Source organism: Myotis myotis, unplaced genomic scaffold (genome assembly GCF_014108235.1).
Source record: "Myotis myotis isolate mMyoMyo1 unplaced genomic scaffold, mMyoMyo1.p scaffold_m19_p_26, whole genome shotgun sequence".
Classification (NCBI taxonomy): Eukaryota; Metazoa; Chordata; class Mammalia; order Chiroptera; family Vespertilionidae; genus Myotis; species Myotis myotis.
The window spans coordinates 3435004-3454576 of record NW_023416331.1 but is presented as its reverse complement, the minus strand read 5'-3'; the positions used below and the strand labels follow the sequence as shown (position 1 = coordinate 3454576).

The 19573-nt window shown below is 61.2% G+C and overlaps 2 protein-coding genes across 5 annotated transcripts; one reads left to right on the top strand and one right to left on the bottom strand.

Annotated features, from left to right (window-relative positions):
* Positions 1-5624: 5624 nt before the first annotated feature.
* On the bottom strand, positions 5625-10689 carry LOC118679637 (gametogenetin-binding protein 1-like). The gene is made up of 6 exons (XM_036356607.1): positions 10528-10689; positions 9635-9743; positions 9087-9181; positions 8774-8915; positions 7769-7908; positions 5625-5882 (listed from the first exon to the last, which is right to left on the bottom strand). The coding sequence occupies exons 1-6, from the start codon at positions 10687-10689 to the stop codon at positions 5817-5819; spliced, it is 714 nt and encodes a 237-aa protein (XP_036212500.1). The 3' UTR covers positions 5625-5816.
* A 2781-nt stretch (positions 10690-13470) lies between these two features.
* BAK1 (BCL2 antagonist/killer 1) lies at positions 13471-19341 on the top strand. 4 transcript variants are annotated; one of them, XM_036356610.1, is made up of 7 exons: positions 13471-13712; positions 15501-15601; positions 15900-16042; positions 16476-16546; positions 16865-17008; positions 17960-18140; positions 18271-19341. In XM_036356610.1, exons 3-7 carry the CDS (start codon positions 15920-15922, stop codon positions 18373-18375), a joined length of 624 nt encoding a protein of 207 aa, XP_036212503.1. In that variant the 5' UTR covers positions 13471-13712; positions 15501-15601; positions 15900-15919; the 3' UTR covers positions 18376-19341. The 4 variants fall into 4 exon arrangements, with proteins under 4 accessions (XP_036212503.1, XP_036212504.1, XP_036212502.1 ...); XM_036356611.1 differs by having other exon boundaries at positions 13475-13712; positions 15900-15962; positions 16414-16546; XM_036356609.1 differs by lacking the exon at positions 15900-16042 and having other exon boundaries at positions 13475-13716; positions 16414-16546.
* The last annotated feature ends 232 nt before the right edge of the window (positions 19342-19573 follow it).

Below are 19573 nucleotides of genomic sequence, written 5' to 3'. Positions count from 1 at the left end.
TGGTGGGCAGGAGTCTGCCTGGCCTCTGGCCCCTGCCCCTTGCTCCTCTGACTGCTCTCTGGGCAGGTGACTGCCCGGCCAGCCCTGTGCCCACTCCAGAGTCCACCCAGGCCCTCAGGCACTTCCTGGAAGGGGCAGCTTATGTGGCCAGCAAAGGACACTTTATTCAGACCTGGCCATCTGCCTGGGCCAGTGGTGCCATGTCCAGGGCCAGGCAGGCAGCACAGGGGCACAGGAAGACAGCGGTTGTGGGGGAGAGGGAAGGTGGGTATTTTTAAACATAAGTGGTTAATAAGTACCCCCCCCCCATAAGGTGACAGCTAAGCAAAGGCCTCAAGGAGGTAAGTGGATCACATAAATTCCTGGGCAGAGCCTCCAGGTAGAGGTAACAGTAGGTGCAAAGGCCCTGGGGCAGGAGTAGGTGAGTGTGGTCTTTGGCTGGAGCACACAGAGCAAGGGGGGCAGCAGGAGGCAGGGATGGAGAGGGAGAGGGAGCAGGATGTGGGGAGGGAGGGGGGTGGGGTCCTGTCAGAACTCGGGGGGCTTTAGGTCTCACGTGGGTGATGGGGAGCCAGTGCAGAACTGTGAACAGAGGATTGATGTTTTAAAGTAACAGTAGCTCCTGTTACCTTGTGCTTACCATTTCTAAATACAGTATTTGTTAAACACTGAAATGTATTTACCCGTTAACCCTCCCAATGCCTTTTAAAGGTGAGGAAGCCCCACAAGAGAGAGGCAGCATCCCGCCCCCCCCCACCCACCCACCCAAGTGACAAACCAAAAATGCCTCCAGATGTTGCCTGCAGACAGAACTGCCCGGCTGAGATCCACTGCCCGAGTGCCCTCCTCTATGCCACCTGCCACCTTCCCGGCTCAGGCTCACCCCGCTCACTGCGACGCTGTGACGGCCTCCTGAAGCCCCTGCCCCTACTCCATCCCCCATGGTACGCCCTGCCATGCCATCCTCCCAGCTTACAGCCCTCTGTGGCTCCCACTGGCCTGAGGATCAATGCCAAGCCCTGACTGCCTCCGCAGCTCTGCATCGTGCCCCCTCCTGCCTGCCCTCCCTCGCTCATTCCATGTTGAGCCATCACGCTGGCCATTTCAGACAGGGAGACATGCCCCCAGGGCCGGCCTTCACGGTGTGTCTGTCTGTCCAGGGCAGGGGAGAGCGGGTCCCATTGGTCCCCTAGCCTGGGAGCGGTGAGGACTCCAGGAAGCGCTGGGGAGCTGAGCTCTACAGGGTGGGTGGGGGCGGTCGAGGGCAGCGGGGGAGACTGGCAGAGATGGGCAGAGGCCTGAGAGGATCGGGAAGCTGTGGCTGGGTTTGGGCCCCAGCAAAGGCACTGAGAATGCAAGTGTGAAGGGGGGTGGATGGCAGGGAGCAAAGGGTTAAACGTGAGGAGGTGGCCTGAACAAGCAGGCGAGGGTGGGGGCCAGGTGGTCCTGGCTTGGGGGGAGAGGTGGGCAGTGGGGTCACGGTGCAGGCTGTGCCCTGGCAGGCATGGCCTGACCCTTCCCTTCACCTGTCAAATTCCCCCTCTCCCCCTCCCATAGGCCCAAACCACAAGCCTCCTCCTTGAGGCCCCAGGGCTCCTCCCTGCTCCTCGTCTGCAGTCTCCAAACCTGTGTTACAGCAGCAGCATCTGATTTTGTTGTTGGGTCTGTTGTTACCCCCCGCCCCCACGAGAGAGGTGACGGAGCCTCAGTCTGTGGGCAGGTGAAATCAGCAGAGGAGCCCCAGCTCCCGCCTGGGCCCTCGGGGTCAGGGCCGGGGTCAGGGCCGCAGGGAGAGGGAGCACCAGGGTTCAGTGGCTCCACGGTGGCCCAGCCCATCCTCCCGGGCACATTTGCTGCACATCAGCGAGCACACACCCTGCTGGTGCCAACCACCCCTGCCGCCGCCCCCCCCCCAAGTCTCACACACACACACACACACACACACACACACACACGCTGAAGTCCCCCCAAGTCACACACACACACACACACACACGCTGAAGTCCCCCCAAGTCACACACACACACACACACACACACACACACGCTGAAGTCCCCCCAAGTCACACACACACACACACACACACGCTGAAGTCCCCCCAAGTCACACACACACACACACACACACACACACGCTGAAGTCCCCCCAAGTCACACACACACACACACACACACGCTGAAGTCCCCCCAAGTCACACACACACACACACACACACACACACGCTGAAGTCCCCCCAAGTCACACACACACACACACACACACACACACACGCTGAAGTCCCCCCAAGTCACACACACACACACACACACACGCTGAAGTCCCCCCAAGTCACACACACACACACACACACACACACACACTGAAGTCCCCCCAAGTCACACACACGCACGCACACACACACACATACACACACACACACACACACACGCTGAAGTCCCCCCACACACACACACACACGCACACACGCACACACGCACACACGCTGAAGTTGCCCGCACATGATCAGCTGCCCACTTGCCTTCAGTGGGACCTTCTGGGGCCCCACACCCACGATCGCCCCTCTTCCTCTCCAGCCTTTGGGGCAGGGGTGGGTATTCCACTGCACGAGGTGCAAAGGTGCTCCTGGTGCTGAAGACAGTGGTGCGGCCTCCTCCCCCCGCAGCCCCGAGCCTCCCAAGGGGCTTCCCTGCTCCACTCCCCCCTCCCACCCCCGTAGCCTCTTCCCCTCTCAGGGGAGAGTTTTTAAAATTGATGAGAGAGAGCCAAAACCGGTTTGGCTCAGTGGATAGAGCGTCGGCCTGCGGACTGAAGGGTCCCGAGTTTGATTCCGGTCAAGGGCATGTACCTGGGTTGCGGGCACATCCCCAGTGGGGGGTGTGCAGAAGGCAGCTGATCAATGTTTCTCTCTCATCGATGTTTCTAGCTTTCTATCTCTCTCCCTTCCTCTCTGTAAAAAATCAATAAAATATATTAAAAAATAAATGAATAAAATAAAATTGATGAGAGAGAGAGAGGCATCAGTTTGCTGTTCCCCTTATTGATGCCTCCACTGGTTGCTTCGTGCGTGTGCCCTGATGGGATGGAACCCGCAACCTTGGCCTATCAGGACGACACTCTAACCCACTGAGCTGCCCGGCCAGGGCCCAAGGGAGACTTGTCACTTGTCACTGATAAAACCACCCCTGAAATTTCAGCTCCGCAAATTTCCATTTCCTCCTTCCTTCCTGGCCTCCCCTCCCACTCACCGGCTTCCAGCCACACAGGTCCTCCTGGTCCCCAGCCCACCAGGTGCTCCGGCCGCAGTGCATGTGCACATGCTGAGCTCCTGCTGCTGGGCCGTGCGCACACCCCTGGCTTCCCCCCTCCCTGGCGCTCCTGCTTGTACACCCTGTCACTCCGACAGCTCACGCTTAATATTTATCCCCTGGAAGTAATGCTCAGAAACGTGAGGACTCTTTTGTTTTGTCCGCTGCTCTATTCCTCAGCGCCTGGGATGGGGATGGGGATAGCAGGTGCTTGGTAAACGCTGCTCCATGCCAGACAGCACTTCCTTCAGCCACAGGAGCCCGACTCGCCCATTTCACAGAGGCAGGAACTGAGGTTCAGAGGTGTGGGGCCTGCCTGCAGCCAGCCCAGCCGCTCCCCTCTGCCTGTCTGCTCCCCATCTCATTTCCCACCTGGAAAATAGTACAGCTGGTTTGCCGCCCGCCCCCTCCCCGCCCCCCAATTTGAGCCAGTTAGAAAGAGACACCCTCACTGGGTTTCAGAGCCCTCTCACCCTGCGCCCACCTGGCACCGGACAGCAACTGTAGATGCCACCCAGTCCCCAGGTCTGACCCACAGATGCGTCTGCGGTTCCCTCGAAGCCTTTCAGAAATGCAGGCCCCTCGCGCGGTGTGAGCCTGAGCCCAGCCCTGTGTGCTCCCCCCCCCCCTCACCCCCCCCCCCCCGTGCCCGCCGGGCCTTCCCACAGCTCATCCCCAGGTCCTGTCCCCACGGCCTCGCCACCCACCCAGAGCCAGGCCCAGGACCCCTGGCGGCCGGCCAGCCCTATGCCGGTGCCAGCTTCCTGCTCCTGCCTCGGCAGACGCCCCCATCCTGCCCCCTCCACGCCACCTTCCTCTCTGTGGGTTGTGGAAAGCGGATGGGGTGGACGCAGGGGTGGCATGGCCTGCACTTGACGGGAAGGAGCAGAGTCCCCCTCTTGGAGCCGAGGGCCCTGCCCCTCACCCCTCCTAGCCTGAGCCGAGGGGCCTGGCCTGCCCTGACCCACTGTGGTGCCGGCCTGGACCCGGGAGCCCAGGCAGGCCCCTCCCAGGGCAACCAGAAAGGGGACGAAGCTCCGTCCTGCTGTGCTCTGGGCCCCAGGGCTCCCCACCCCCTGCACAGCTGGCCCCAGGTGGGGGCGATCAGGAAGGAGAAGGAGAGGTGTCCTCTGGGGTCCCTGCAGGGGAGAGCAGGGGTCTAGGTGCAACCAGCCTTCCCAACAGCCAGCTCTCTGGGGAAAGCATTAGAGCACAGGTGAGTCGTATGGCCACAGGCTGCTTTCCACTGACTCAGGGGACAGCCCAGACGCCTGGCCTCCAGCCTCTAGCCCACGGCTGAGTCAGGCAGGCAGGGCCTGGCCAGGAGGCCCGGGAGAAAGCCCCAGCCCCGTGGGCCACCTGCGCTCTCATGGTCTGGGGCTAGGAGGGGGGACCCCCCTCACCGGCTGCGCTGGTCAGGGACAGGCCAGTCACTGCGGTCTCCCTCCACCACCCCAAGCAGGTGCCACCAGCCAACAAGCAGCTGTCACCAGTCACGTGATTGAGAGAGGCCTCCATGTTCTGATATTGAACTTCAGCTCTGCAATAGGGTCAGGCTAGACGTGGGGTGCGGGTGGGGGTGCCCATGGAGCAGGCCAGACCAGTCATCATGAGAAGAGCTGGGGGCAATGTGAGTTCTCTCTCTCTCTCTCCTCAGAGCCTTGGACCACGGAAGGGAAGGGACCCTGGTCCTACCAGGAGCCACCAGCACCTCCAGACAACAGCACCTCCTGGTGTCCAAAGCAGATCCCGTATGAGGTGAGCCTCCAACTCCCACCCGCCCTCGCTGCTGGGCAGAGGGCCGGCCTCCTGGATGTCTGGGCCTCCTGCCCCGGCCCCGAGGCTGGTGCTGCGCCTGGCAGTGGGCTGCCACCAGGGGCAGCGGGAGGGGCGCTCTGTATCGACCCCAGGGACCTTCACCTGCCCAGCCCATCCCCCGAGGCAGGCCCCACGGCCCCAGGCCTGTTTTCCTGGCTTTGTCCCTGTGCTGGCGGGGCAGGAACTTCCTGCTGGAGAATTCCCGGATCCTCCCTGTGAGGCCGCAAGCCCGGCCTGGGAACTGGGGCAGGAGGGACGTCAGGGACGTGCAGACCGGGCAGGCCTGGGCCAGGGTCCTTTCCACCCCTGCCAGGTGCACAGACCTCCTGCCCAGATGCCCAGACACGCACTGCACCTGCCCCCGGAGCCCAGGGCACTGCGGCCCGCAGGCACAGACTGGGGACTAGACTGACCCCCCCCCCCCCGCCCCCCTCTGACTGCTGAGCTGGCTCCGGTGCCAATGAGCGGCAGGGTCCACAGTCAACCAAGCAGGCCGGAGTCAAACTGGGCTTTATTCATAACCTCCCAGCCCACGTCTGACTGTGGGACAGCCTGCTGGCAGCCGCCCTGCAGACGCATGGGCACCGTTTTTCCCAGGACCCGGCCCGGAGCTCCTGGGCTGTTTCCGAAGGAGAGGGGCTGCCTCCCTGTGCAGGTCCATCCGGAACGGTGGGGCAGACTTGCCGGCACCCCTCACTCCCTGGGAGGCCAATGTGGAGGCCAGTCTCCCAGGGCATCCATCTCCTGGAGCAGCAGGCCCTGGGGGCAGAGCGGGCGGGAGGAAGAGGCCTCAGCATCTGGGCTCCCCTCTCCCTCCAACTCGGGGGGGGGGGGGGGGCGGTGTTCCTTCAAAACCCCAGGAGTCTAGCACCCAGCCGGCCCTCCCATCCTCACCTCTGCGGTGGACACCACCAAAGGGGCTCCGCGCCCTTCCCTCAGTCGCCTCAGCGCCCCTCTCCCGGGGCCCCAGCACTCCCCAAAGGTTGGGGGCGGCTCCCCCCCCCCCCCGCCCCGGCTTGGTGTCCCTGAGGGATGAGAAGGGCGTGGGGTGGTGATGGGGACAGACCTCTAAACACCCACCAGAGGAAGATATCCTGAGGCAGCTGTGTTCCCAGAGTGAGGGCTGAGCTGGGCCCCCACTTGCCACGCCCCCCAGATACTCCCAGGCCCCTCCAATGCTGCTCAGGCCACCCCAGGACTGTGAGCCCTGGGCAGGGGCAGGCAGGCTCAGGGGTGGTGATGGGGGGAGGAGGAGGAGGAAGAAGGAAAAGGCAAAGGCGAGGGGCCCTGCCAAGCTGACCTGCAGCCTAGGGTGGTTGGGAGTGGTGGCTCAGCCCTGTCCCCAGAGCTCAGAGGGGTGCCTGTGAGGTGCCATGGCCTCAGGACAATGAGAAGGCTGCCCTGGGCGCCTGGCGGGCCTGTGCTCCTGTAGCCAGAGCCCTAACCCTGAGGGCCCTGTGCAGGTGACGGCCGTACACTCTACATCGCCAACAGCCCCCTCACGGGCAGAGGCCTGAAGACCCGCCTCCCAGCCCTCTGCTCGCTCTTCCTTCCTTTTTTTCAATTGATTTTTAGACAGAGAGGAAAGGAGCGGGGGGGGGGGGGGGGGGGGGGGGTCAATTTGTTTTTCCACTCATTGATGCATCCATTGGTTGATTCTTGTAGGTGCCCTGACCGGGGATTGAACTCGAAACCTTGTTTTATCGGGAGGATGCGCTAACCAGCTGAGCTGCCCGGCCAGGGCCCAACCCTCTGCTCTTTCCTTTGGTAAACCACACGGACAGGGGCATGTGTCCACTGGGTGGAAGGATGAGCTGATGAATGAACAGAAATTAAGCAGAAATGACCCCAACTCATCTTTCCACAACAGAGCCATCGATGCGCCCCCAGCCGAATGCTTAGGCTGCTGTCCAGGGTGGGCAGCGGTGGTCTGTGGTGTGACCAGCGGAGTCACAATCCGCACCTGTGTGTGTTTGTGGGGTCAGGCATGGGTGTGAAGGGGAGAGAAATAGAAAATGAGCAACCGCATGTGAGTTACAGATGTACTGAAAGCCTTAGAGCCACTCGACAAGTCCCTCGTGTTCAGATAAGGAAACTGAGGCTCAGAGAGGGGAAAGGACCTGCCCAAGGCCACAAGCAAGTGGATGGCAAACTTAAGCCTCAAGAGTGGACATTTGGTCCTGGCCGGTTTGGCTCAGTGGACAGAGCGTCGGCCTGTGAACTGAAGGGTCCCGGGTTCGATTCCGGTCAGGGCACATGCCTGGGTTGCAGGCTGGCCCTGTGCAGTCCCTGGTCACCCTAGCCATAGCTTTCTCCATCCACTCCCCAGTAGGGGGTGTGCAGGAGGCAGCCAATCGGTGATTCTCTCTCATCATGGATGTTTCTTTCCCTCTCTCTGAAATCAATAAAAATATAATAATAAAAAAAGAGTGGAGATTTGGACTCTGGGTCAAATGAGAGACAGAGAGACTGATGGGGGATGTGTGTGTGTGCAGGGGTCAGGGTCGGACTCTCAGCAATACCACCAAGAAGGGATCATGCCCCCCCCCTACCCAGGCAGTGGGGGGCTGGAGCCTGGGCCGGGGCCGGGGCCATGGGAGGCCTCCCGTCCGCTTTCGCCAGTGTCCTCGGGCAGCGTGGCATACCTGGTCACCCAGAATGCTCTCCAGGGTGATCTCTGACGGGACCAGTGGCTCCAGGCCCTCAAGGCTGCGCATCTTCCGGAGGCGGAGGCGGGACTCCTGCTGTGCTTCCAGAAACTTCTTTAACTCTGACTCCACGAAACCTGAGAGCCAGAGAGATGGCCAAGGGACAGGCAGGAATGGGCTGGAGCAAACTGCTGGAGGCCGAAGGAAGAGGCGGCTCTGGCTCCCATCCTGGCCCCGCGCAGTCCCTGGTCACCCAGCCACAGCGCTTTCTTCACCACTCCCCGGAGCCAGCCAGACGCCGCCTCCCCAAGAAACTCGCTTCCATGGGCTCCCTCCGGCAAGCATGAGTGTGAGTCTCCTCACCTCCTGGGAGACCATGCGAGGGACAGACATCTACTCCCCTCCAGCCACCAACTCAAGAGCATGGATCTGGAACCATCCCAACTACCTGGGCTCAAGTCCCAGCCCTGCCACTTCCTAGCTCTGTGATCTTGGGTGAGTTACTTCACCTCTCTGTGCCTAGCTTCTCCGCTGTGAAGTGGCGAGTATAAGACCTACCTCAGAAGCCAGTACATTATTTTGTGAAAAGCGCTTAGAAGAGGAGATGGCCCATAGAAATGATTATGTAAAGGTTAGCAATGACTTTGTATTATCACCCTCCGCCTCTCTCTCATCTGCCCTCAGGGGCACCCTCTGGGGCCCTGTCACAGCAGTGCCCACCTGGTGGGAAAACCAGAGCTGGCGGTGGTCACTGAACGGAATTCCGGGCGGGGAGCCCCAGCCCAGTCACACCTTCACTCGCGGTCTGCACACCCCAAGGCAGGAGGACCCTACCTAGAGGAGCGCGCCTCCCGCCCAGCCACTCTCTGGCCAACTTCCCGGGTGGTCATCTTAGGGCCTATGGCACCACCTGGTGGTCAGAGCTGGCATCGCACCCATGAGCCCATAGAAAACGGGACTGCCTGGGGCGTGTGGGGACGGGAAGTGGGGCACCCCACTTACCCACTGTGTCGATTGGCCTAAATGCCTTATGCAGTGGCGACTGGAGGGGGACTGGGACGCAGAGCTTGAATGAGCTGTCCTCTTCCTCCATTTCCTCTTCCTCCCCTTCCTCCTCGTCGGTTAAGTCTTCCTCGAGAGGCAGCTGAGGGTGTTTCGGGTCACTGAGCAGGTGAGAAGGGCCCCAGCCCGCAGCCCCACCTCCACATGAAACAGGAAGCAGCCGGAGCAGCTCCGGGAGGTGAAGGCAGGACTGCTCCCACTCCTGGGCCCCACCCCGGCCTCCCCCTGGCGGCCCCAGCTCGGCCCCACAGACCTTGGCCATGGCCAGTTTCTGAAACTGCTTGTACAAGGTGAGGATGTGGTTCCAGGGAGTGGCCCCCACCTTCAGAGAAGCCGGCCTGAGGTCTCCTGTGAAGGCAGTCACCCGACCGTCAGCTGGGTCAGCCGGCAACGGGGGTGGGCTCGGCCCAGCCGGGCAGGGACAGCTGGAGGTTGGGCTGCGGCGAGGCCGCCTGGTTTTCCTTAGCAAACACCTGCTATGCCCAGGCACAGTTCTGGGCACTTTACAAGGACATTTCATTTCATTCTTGCAACTACCTTCTGAGGCAGGAACTATCGCACTCTCTTTTTATAGAGGAAACGGGCACACAGAAAGGCCGAGCAGTCTGCTGCCACCACACAGCTTGGCACAGTGGAGTTGGGACCCTAGGCAGCCTGCCTCCAGCCTTCCCTTAGGCTGTGCCCTTCCCGGCCCAGCCCCAGTCCTGGAAAAAGAGGGCTGTTCCTGGCCCCGCCCCTGCCTGGCCCCGCCCCTGCCTGGCCCCGCCCCATCCCTGGCCCCGCCCCCGTGCCCACGCTCACTGTCCAGCAGCTGCTGCTCCTCCGCGGCAAGGGCCTCAGGGCTGACCTCCAGCGGCCCCGTGGCCCCCTGCTCCACCTCCAGGGCTTGGGCAAAGTGGTCCCTGATCCCAAAGCAGAGTCAGGTGGGGGTGGCAGGCGGGGCCCAGAGACTTGGTAAAGGCCCCGGACACCCCCACGTCCCCCAAGGCTCTCCCACAGGCCCTACTCAGCCCCTCCATCCTCCTGCTCCCAGCTCCCCGCTGGGCCCTCTGGGGCTTCATCCTGGAGGCGGGAGGGGGCGGGGGACCAGGAGGGGGGAGGGGGGGCAGGTGGAGTGGGAACGGTGGCACCGCCTCACCCCGCAGGCGCCTTTCCGGCCCCAGCAGGACCCCTTTCCTCTGGAGCCCCCATCCCCAACCCTCACTTGTGGGAGGACCCTCATCTCTGCTTCCTTCCACATCCCCAACACACCCCTCTGGTGCCTCCTAGCCCTGATGTTGTCCGTCCTGCCCACCCAGGTGCCCTGTCCAGTCCTCAACCCTCCAAGGACTCCCAGTCCTGGCACCCCACCCCACCCCCTCCCCCAGCTTCCATCCAGGCCTTATCCCAATTCCTCTGCCTCAGGCCCCTTCCCCCCACCACAGCCCAGCCCCTCACCTGTCTGGGGGCCCTGCCGCCTCCTCCTCCTCTTCCCTCTGCGCCTTCTCAGACAGGTTGTCCAGGACCTCCTGGCTTCCTCTGGGCAGCACCCACTTTACCTCTACACCCGGGGCCATGAGGCTCAAGACCTTCATGGAGGGGGTGGTCTGGGCCCTCATGCCCCCCAGCCCCGAGGACTCACGCTGTGGCAGGGCCTCAGAGGGGGTGCGATGCCCCTGGGCCGGCCGCCTGGGCTCCTGCCTCCCCGCTCGCCCCTGGCGGTCCATCATCAAGGACCCAGGGCGCGCCTCCTCTCCCAGCAGGGTCCCCTCGGAGCTCTTCCGGCCGCCCGTGCTCCCCACCAGGCTGCGGAAGAAGCGGACCATGGAGGAGTGGTCCAAATTTTGAGACTGAGGGGTTGGAGCTGGGCTCGCCATCCTGAGAGGGACCTTGACTCAGAGGGAGGGGCCGTAGCAGCCCCCCCAGGACCAACTGCTTAAGAACTGGAGGAGCTTTCAAATTAAAAGCTCCAGTTGGAAACTTCCAGGAGTTCTAGAAGGCAAAGGGCAGGCAGGCGGGAGGCGGGGAGTGATGGGGGGATGAGGGGGGGATTAGCTGGGGGCAGAGAGGGCTGGGGGTGGCTGAGGCAGGAAGGAGGCCTGGGGAGCCAGCCTGCGGGTGGTTGGTGAGGAGGCATGTGGGTGGGGAGTGGGCAGAGGGGGCTTGGGGAACCCGGGCCCTGAGGAGTGGGCAAGGGGTCTGGAGGACTCGGCACACCCTCTCTGCACCTGCTGGCCCTTCCCTGGGTGGCCAGAGGGCCCGCCCTTCTCTCCCCTCCAGACACTCGGTTCACTTGGGTCCAGGGGGGCGCACAGACCCCCCCTTGTTTTGTTTTGTTTCCCCCAGAGAATTCCTTCATTGAAACTTTCATTAAGTTTTATCGTGAAACTGGACATACATGATGGAAAATACATACCCATTACATGTCCTTCAGTGGTATTGCTCTATAGGGTACTGCTAATTCCAGGGGACCCTCCAGTATTGGAATTCGATGGCAGGGCTCATTTCTGTCCTTCAAACAGTGCCCGTTTTCCATTTGTTGGTAGGAAATGACGGGTTTTTTGTTTTGTTTTGTTTTGTTTTTATTTATTTATTTTTAAAATATATTTTATTGATTTTTTACAGAGAGGAAGGGAGAGTTAGAAACATTGATGCGAGAGAAACATCGACCAGCTGCTTCCTGCACACCACCTACTGGGGATGTGCCCGCAACCAAGGTACATGCCCTTGACCGGAATCAAACCCGGGACCCTTCAGTCCATAGGCCGACGCTCTATCCACTGAGCCAAACCAGTCAGGGCTTTGTTTTGTTTTTAATATATTTTTATTGATTTTAGAGAGGAAAGGAAAGGAGAGATAGGAACATCAATGATGAGAGAGGATCATTGATTGGCTGCCTCCTGCATGCCCTCCACTGGAGATCGAGAGTGCAACCCGGGCATGTGCCCTGAACGGGAATCGAACCCTGACCTCCTGGTTCATAGGTCAACACTCAACCATGGGCCATGCCCGGCCAGGTGGAAATGACGTTTTTATATATTTTGAACCAGCCCGTGCACTTTCAACTCCACACCAAGGTGCATGCATCTCAATCACTGATTTTTCATCAGGTATTGACTTCTGAACTCCCCCAGGGGCTCAGTGTTCAGTGAGCAGCACTGAGTCCCATGGAGACCCACACAGGGGACAGTCGGTGCTGCCAGTTCCATCAAACAACTGCGCTGCTCCACCCACACCCCCAGCTAGCTCTATTACGTGCAAAAAGTCAGCCGGAGCTGGTGTGGCTCAGTGGATAGAGCGGTCGGCCTGCAGATTGAAGGCCCCCTGGTTCCATTCTGGTCAAGGGCACACGCCCCGGTTGTGGGCTCATCCCCAGTAGGGGGCGTGCAGGAGGCAGTAGAACAATGATTCTCTCTCATCATTGATGTTTCTATTTCTCTCTCCCTTCCTCTATGAAATCAATAAAATATATTTTTTTAAAAATTCAGCATGTTAGTTTCAACAGTGAAGAAACATTGGTAATTTTGTCCTGAAGTTCAAACAGTTTTTCAAAATATTTGAGCTGAGTATCTTTGGGACAAAACTGCAGTCGGTCAAAATTGAGTCCACATTCCCCTTTTGCTACAACTTTCCCCTCTTGTTTTCAGCAAGATTTAGCGACTCCATTAAGTAAATATCGGGGTTATTCTTTTCAAATTCATCACATCTTGAAGGGTGACATCCAATTGTATTGAAAAAGATTTTAGCCCTAACCGTTTGGCTCAGTGGATAGAGCATCAGCCTGCGGACTGAAGGGTCCCAGGTTCGATTCTGGTCAAGGGCATGCACCTTGGTTGCGGGCATATCCCCAGTAGGTGGTGTGCAGGAGGCAGCTGATTGATGTTTCTCTCTCATTAATGTTTCTAACTCTCTATCCCCTCCCTTCCTCTCTGTAAAAAATCATTAAAATTTTTTTTTAAAAAAAGAAAAGCAGAGATCTGCCCAACATTACTTTAAAAAACAACAACATTTCATCTGTTGTGCCAAATGCGGTGCATCTTTTCCGCCTGGAATCATAAACTCCCACTCCACACCCTGTATGACACCCTGGTCATCGTGGTGCTTTGGGAGACTGCCCCCCAAATCCCTCTGAGCAGAGAGGCTCCGTATAAACTTGAAGCGACTCATAACTGCGGTGCCCAGTTGTCCCTGGCGGAAGCGGAAGTCCCTCACTGTGGTTTCATCTGCTCACCTGCCTGTCCCCTTCGGGTTTCTAGTCCCAGAGACCACGGAAGTGCCTGGTACCTAGTTGCACGTTGAATCTCAATTTAGTATTGTTTTCCCCGGGCACCTCCAGACTCGATTATAAGGCAACTCGGTGACTTCCGGAGAGCTCCTTAAACAGCTGAGCCTCAGTTGGCTCATCTGTACAGTGGGTGTATGGATGGCACTACTTCCAAGTGTTGTTGAGAAGATTCAATGAGAAGATTCACGGGCTAAACTGCAAAAGAAACATCACCATCCTGATTTTTTTCGTTGGTATTGACTGATGGGAGGGAGAAAAGATCAAGGGTCAGGGGTGGGAAAAGCAGCGGGGAGGAGGAGCCGCTCGCGGTGGGGGCTGCCGATGGAGGGGCGAGCGCAGACCGCCCCGCCGGGAGGCCGCACATCCGCATCCGGCGGCTGCAGGGCAACTTCCTCTAGAGGGAGCTGATTGGAGCCGGGAGCTGCCGGCTCCTCCACGCTCGCTCCCGGAGCCTGTTGGTGCCGAGGCGGGGACCCGCGGAGACAGCATCGGACACCAGGAATTCACTGACAGCCGCTCCGCGAAGCCGGGCCTGGGCAGCGAACCGTGGAGCAGCCCCTCGGGACCTCCAGCCTCGGCCCCACGGAGCCATCCCTGGCCTAGGCCGGGGTCTGGGTAGGTAAGCCGGCAGGTCCGGCCCATCCTCTCCGATCGATCGAGGCAGCACCAGGCCCAGGGTGGGGCAGGGAGAGCGCTGGGAGCGGGGTGGGGAGGGGGAGGCTTTGCCGGAGCAGCTTCGATAACGCCCGCGGGGGGCCTGATCCGGCCAGGGCTGCCTCTGGCTGCCCCTCATGCCCTGGCCCTGGCCGCCTGAGACTCGGGGGCGAAGGACCGAGCATTTTAGCAGACTGGGCGGCCGGAGTGGAGGTCAGAGTCAAGGTCAAGGCTGGGGGAACTCTAACGGCGCTTCCTGCTGCCCAGGAGCCCTCGACTGGGTCTGCAGCCCCGCCGGGCACTTCCCCTGGGGGACATCCTGGGCTCAGCGAACCCGGTAGATGGGGTGCGGGGACTCGCCTTACCAGGAAGTCATGCCTCTTGGACGGGCAGGGGTAGGCTATGGTCGGCAGAGGCCTCTGGTCCTGGGGCTGTGCGGCGGCTCCACCCGCTCCAGCAGGGAGCTCTGGGGCGGAGGGAGCGGGAGGTGCAGGTGCAGGCAGCATCCTCTGGCCCTGCTGTCCTGGGCTGCCGGGTTGGGGCACCAGGGGAGAGGCAAGGGCATCTTCTTCCAGGAGGAGCTGGAAGTGGGGGTGCTAGGCAAAGGCCTATTTTGAGAGGCACCTGGGGATGGAGGAGGGAGGGTCTGCCTTCTCCCCTGCCCTGCCCTGAGAAAGGAGAGGCGGAGAGCCCTACAAAAATAGCCCAGGCCTGAGAGAAGGGAGGCCAGAGGGTACATGGGCCCCCCAGGGAGGAGGGCGGCTCTGCCTGGCCCAGGGTGGGGCTTTACCCTATCGGGGGATGGAGGGAGGGTGGGGGGAGGGGGGTGTGGGGAAATGCTTGGTGTGCGGGGGAAATGGAGGGGTGCAAATTGAAAGTGAAACAGCTCACGTCCTGGAACTACTCCCTCTGTTTAGGGTTCATAGCAGATCAGGCCACCCTGCTGGGCAGGGAAACTGGGCTGGGCAGGAGAGCAAGCGTGGGGTGAGGGGGCGCCCGCGGAAGGCAGGGGGGCTGTGCTGGAGGCCTGGCTGCAAGGCAGGAATGCAGGGCACAGGCCAGGCCTAACCAGGGAGAGATGCCTGGAAGGAACACCCTCCGAGACCCACAACCTGGAAAGTAAATCTTAAGTGTGTTGACATATGGGCTTGAGATTAGGTGGCCAACCTGACTCCCTGACTAGCTCTGTGGCCGTGGGCACTCACCTCCGCGGGCCTCACCTGCCACCTGTGGAAGGGTATGACGATGCCTGCCTTGCGGGGTGAATGTGCCATTTCAGTGTCCGGCACCCCCAGCGGGAGTTCACAGCTGGGAGTAGTACACCATCGGCGTTTGTGGCCAACGGGGCTGAGCTGGAAGGCAGGTGTGTTCTGACCAGCCAAGGGCAAGTGGGACCTTCGAGGTCCTTGGCTGGAAGGTGGCGAGCCTGCGGTGGCCCTGCGGCCCTGGGCCCCTGTGCGGGGCTCCAGGACGGAGCTGAAATCGACTTGAGAAGCACTAGGGTCTGCTGCGGCCACCCTCCCGGGGCCCTGGACGCCGGGGGCAGGTCCCTGCATGTGGTCTTGGCTGCTTTGCTTTTCTCACCCCTGGGCTTCCCTGAAGAGTGGCCAGTGAAATGCAAGTGGCTGGAGCTCAGACTGGGGTTGGGGAGTCGGGTGTTGGGGCCACTTGACTCCTGTGTGGCTGTGGAACGTCTGGTCTGTGGCCCCTGCTTGTCCCCATCTTTGCTTTTCCTCACCATCCCCACAGGCTAACACTGCTCTCCCCTGGGACCTGAAAAATGGCATCTGGGCAAGGACCAGGCCCTCCCAGGCAGGACTGTGAAGGGCCTGCCCCGGCCTCCACTTCGGGTAAGGGTCCTTCTGCCCCTCGCGCACCCCATACCATCAGGGCGGCGGTGAGGTCAGAGGGCGGGCGGGGACGGGACCAGGAAGGGAACTCACCTTGGACAGGGAGAAATGATCCCCACCCATTGCAGTGACCTGCTGGGCCAGTGATCCCGGGAAGCCCTGGAGCTGGGAGGGGCCGGGCCTGGGTTGCAGAGGTGGGAGGGGCTGGGAGTGAGCGGGCCCTGGGACGGTGCCATCCCAGTGCCAGGGGCGGGATGGGCGAGAAGGAAGAGTGGGCGTGGCTGGCCTGTCCCTGCAGGAGGAGAAATGAGGAAGTAGATGGCTTATCACACGGGGAAAACGATGGCACCTTTGGGAGGAAGTAAGATGGCTGCCCTTCCCTCTTCCCCGGGGACCTCGGGAAGCCTGCAGCTGTTCCCTGGACTTTGGGCTCAGCCCCAGGTCTGTCACTATGTCCCTGTCTGACGTATGGCCCCACGATCCCTAAGCCATAGGGCTGGGCTTGTCACACTGAACTCGGGGCCCTAATGCCCGGGTTCTCCTGGCCCCGCTGCGCACTCTGGCTGTGGGACCTTGTGCCAGTGACCGCCCTCCCGGCCTCAGGCCGCATTCCCGCCTGCCAGTGGGAACCGCCTACCTCCCAAGGCTATTGTGTGGACTAGGTGGAAAGCACTGGGGGTGGACTCGGGGCTGCAGCGGGGAGCCTGCTGCCCGGGGTGAGGACAGCGGTGACCTTGAGGAAGAGTAACCATCCCCAAGGCTGGGGCTGCCCGATCCGGCCTTCCTCCCTGACTCCTGGCTTTGATCCTCAGAGGAGCAGGTGGCCCGGGACACAGAGGAGGTTTTCCGCAGCTACGTTTTTTACCGCCATCAGCAGGAGCAGGAAGCTGAGGCGGCTGCCCCCCCTGACCCAGAGATGGTCACCTTGTCCCCAGAGCCTGACAGGTGAGCAGAGCCCCACGGGGACACCTCAGGGAGGCGGATGCTCACATGGGTCACCATGGAGGTCCTGGGAGCTGGGGGGCTCTGTGAGGGGCCTTTTGCCCTTCTTTCTTTGTGGCTCCTTATTCATCTTGGGCTCCCCCCAACCCCGCCCAGGGGCATCTTGTCCCTGGGCCGAGCCCAGCCCTCGAATCTGAGAACACTGTGGGGGCCTCTGGGGAGGGATGCAGGCCGGGGCACCCCGGGCAGAAGGCCTAGCCGGGAGCCTGGGCCGGGCCCTGACAGCTGTCCCTCCCTCCCCGTTGCCTCCCGCGCCTCCAGCACCTTGGGGCAGGTGGGCCGGCAGCTCGCCATCATCGGGGACGACATCAACCAGCGCTTCGACTTGGAGTTCCACACCATGTTGCAGCACCTGCAGCCGACCCCAGAGAACGCCTACCAGTACTTCACCAAGATTGCCTCCAGGTAGGCCCTGCCTCTGCCCGCACCCCGCGCCGCGCCCTGCCCCTGGGGGACACACTTCTCTGTCAGTGTCGGGAGGCCTGTTTGCTTCCCCATGTCTGCTGTTAATTCCCGTGTGGCCTCGGCCCGTCTTTGCTTGCTGGGTCCCGGACTCCTCATCTCCGGAGCGTGAGCACTTGACCGTTTAGATCAGGATTGTGGATGGGCCCGGGTGGGGAGGTGCCCAGAGCCGCCCTGCCCAGCCAGGAAACAGCTGTCCTTCTGATTTAGAGCCACATTTCACACCAAAGACAGTAAGGTTGCCGCCTGCTACCAGGTCCGGGAATAAGCAGTTGGTGCAGTGGTTAGAGACCACATGCCTGGTCATGGCGTGGCTTTGCCACTTGCTGTCTTTTGAACTGCCTGGCCCTCCGTCTCCTCGTCCATAAAATGGAGAGGGCCGCTCAGGACGGGGTCCGCACGCACAGGTGTTAGCCGGGGTGAGAGCAGGGGGAGCAGTAGGCTTAGGCTTAGGGTTAGGCTTAGGGTTCGGGTTCGTGCTCAGCTGGAGCCCTGCCCAGGCCCTCAGAGGCCAGCCCCACCCGTGTGGTTCCAGGATTTGTCCTAACCTCCTCTTCTGTCCTTTTCTCTCTGCTGTCCCTCGGCTGCCAGGCCAGCAGCAATGCCCACAGGTAATCTCCCTGCTGCCTCTGTCCACTGCTCTGCCCTGTGCCCCCTGCGCCCGCAGCACCGGGCCCCCGGTGGTGGTGGCGGCGGCGGCAGTCCCATCCTGTGCCCTCTGAGCTTTCTCCTTTCACAGAGTTGCAGGCTCTCCCCAAACAGCAGCCAGGCGGGCACCTCTGCCACCTTGACTCACTGCTAAGCCGTGCTGCTTTCCTGCTGGGGGCGGTGGGGGGGACGGGGGGGGGGGTCAGCCCCCTGGGCTCCCACTGATGGCCCGTGCTCTGCCCGCAGCCTGTTTGAGAGCGGCATCAACTGGGGCCGGGTGGTGGCTCTCCTGGGCTTCGGCTACCGCCTGGCCCTCCACGTCTACCAGCGAGGCCTGACCGGCTTCCTGGGCCAGGTGACCCGCTTCGTGGCCGACTTCATTCTGCATCACTGCATCGCCCGGTGGATCGCGCAGCGGGGCGGCTGGGTGAGTGCCCAGCGCTGGCAGCCTCCTGTGCTGCTGGGCTGCCCCCTTCACCCCCCACCCCCCCAGTCCCTCGGTGCCTGTATCCACTGCCAGCCCCTCTGACACCCCCCCTCCCCCCGTCTCCTGGCAGGTGGCAGCCCTGGACCTGGGCAACGGCCCCATCCGGAATGTGCTGATAGTTCTGGCTGTGGTTCTGTTGGGCCAGTTTGTGGTACGAAGATTCTTCCAGTCATGACCCCAGGAGGGGTCCTTTGGGGTCCCAGCTGAGACTCCCCGCCTGGACTTCGGCCAAGCCTTCTTCCCTTACCCGTCCCCTGCAGGGGTCCCCCCTCAAGGGTACAGAAGCTTTAGCAAGTGGCACTTCAGCTTTGAAGGGCCCCTGCTCGGGGTCGGTCAGGCCTCGGGGCACCCCAACATTGCATGGTGCTAATGGACCCCCTCTCTGGGCTCAGCTCTCTCTGCCGGGCTTTGGGGAGGTTAATAACTTGGGGAAGCAAGAAGCTGGGAGGCACTTTTCCCCAAGAAGTTTTTAATGGTTTTAGCTTTTTATAACGCCCTTAGGACACCTCCACCTCTTGTCCCCACCACTCTGCCACAGGCCAGGACATGGGATATGGGGGTTAGTAGGCCTATCCTGTACCCCGGATTCAGCTGTTCTGGAAGGTCAGAGCTTGAGAGCTGACCTGGAGCCCAGTCCTAGCCCTTCCAAAGCTTCATGTCCCCAATAGGGCTGGCCGGGGTTGGGAGACAAGGACCTACTTAACCCCCCCCACCCCACCTATATGGCCTTGGCCGGCAGACTCTCAGGGATTAGGGCCCGGGGTGTGGGGTGAGGAGGCACACCAAGCTGTCTGGCTTTATCCACCAGGCCCCTCCCAACCTGCCTCCTGAGGTCCTCAGCCCTTTCCCTTCCCCTCGCCACTTGCTCTGAGGCGTCACTACTTGAGAAGGCTGCCTGCCCCCATCACTCCATGCCAGGGGGGCAGGGGCCTCCTTGCACAGACGCTAGGGTTTAGGACTGTGGTTTGTGATGGTCAGGGAAAGGGGTAGGGAGCTCATCTTGAGGTTTCTGAGAGAAGGGCTATTAACATCACCAGAAACCCCAAGGGTGGGATCCGCTCTCATGGCCTGGGCGCAGTGTAATCTGGGAGAACTGAATACTTGAACTTTACCCCAAGCCCACCATCTGCCTAAGCCCCTCCTGGGGGTGGGGTGGGGGTGGGGGTGGGGGTGGGGGGCCTTGTCTATCTTATACAGCCTGGGGATTTGGGAAGAGAAGTGGTTGGTTTAGCCAAATGCAGGGGAGAAGCAGACGGAGCCCCCTGGCCACCCCACCTCTGAGAGTGTCGGGCAATAAACTGCCTCCCCCTCCCACTGGGAATTGTCGCCTCTGTCAGTCCTCTTTCCCTCTGGGTGGGTGAGGGAGCCTGGGC

Excerpts from the sequence above, each read along its gene's own strand:
- BAK1 (XM_036356609.1), top strand. The coding sequence starts at position 15,532 with ATGGCATCTGGGCAAGGACCAGGCCCTCCCAGGCAGGACTGTGAAGGG. Across the intron at positions 15,602-16,413 it reads TGCCCCGGCCTCCACTTCGG|AGGAGCAGGTGGCCCGGGAC; the intron begins GTAAGGGTCCTT and ends TTTGATCCTCAG. Across the intron at positions 16,547-16,864 it reads TTGTCCCCAGAGCCTGACAG|CACCTTGGGGCAGGTGGGCC; the intron begins GTGAGCAGAGCC and ends CCGCGCCTCCAG.
- LOC118679637 (XM_036356607.1), bottom strand. The coding sequence starts at position 10,689 with ATGGCGAGCCCAGCTCCAACCCCTCAGTCTCAAAATTTGGACCACTCC. Across the intron at positions 9,744-10,527 it reads CCTTGATGATGGACCGCCAG|GGGATCAGGGACCACTTTGC; the intron begins GGGCGAGCGGGG and ends TGACTCTGCTTT. Across the intron at positions 9,182-9,634 it reads GGAGCAGCAGCTGCTGGACA|GAGACCTCAGGCCGGCTTCT; the intron begins GTGAGCGTGGGC and ends CTGCCTTCACAG.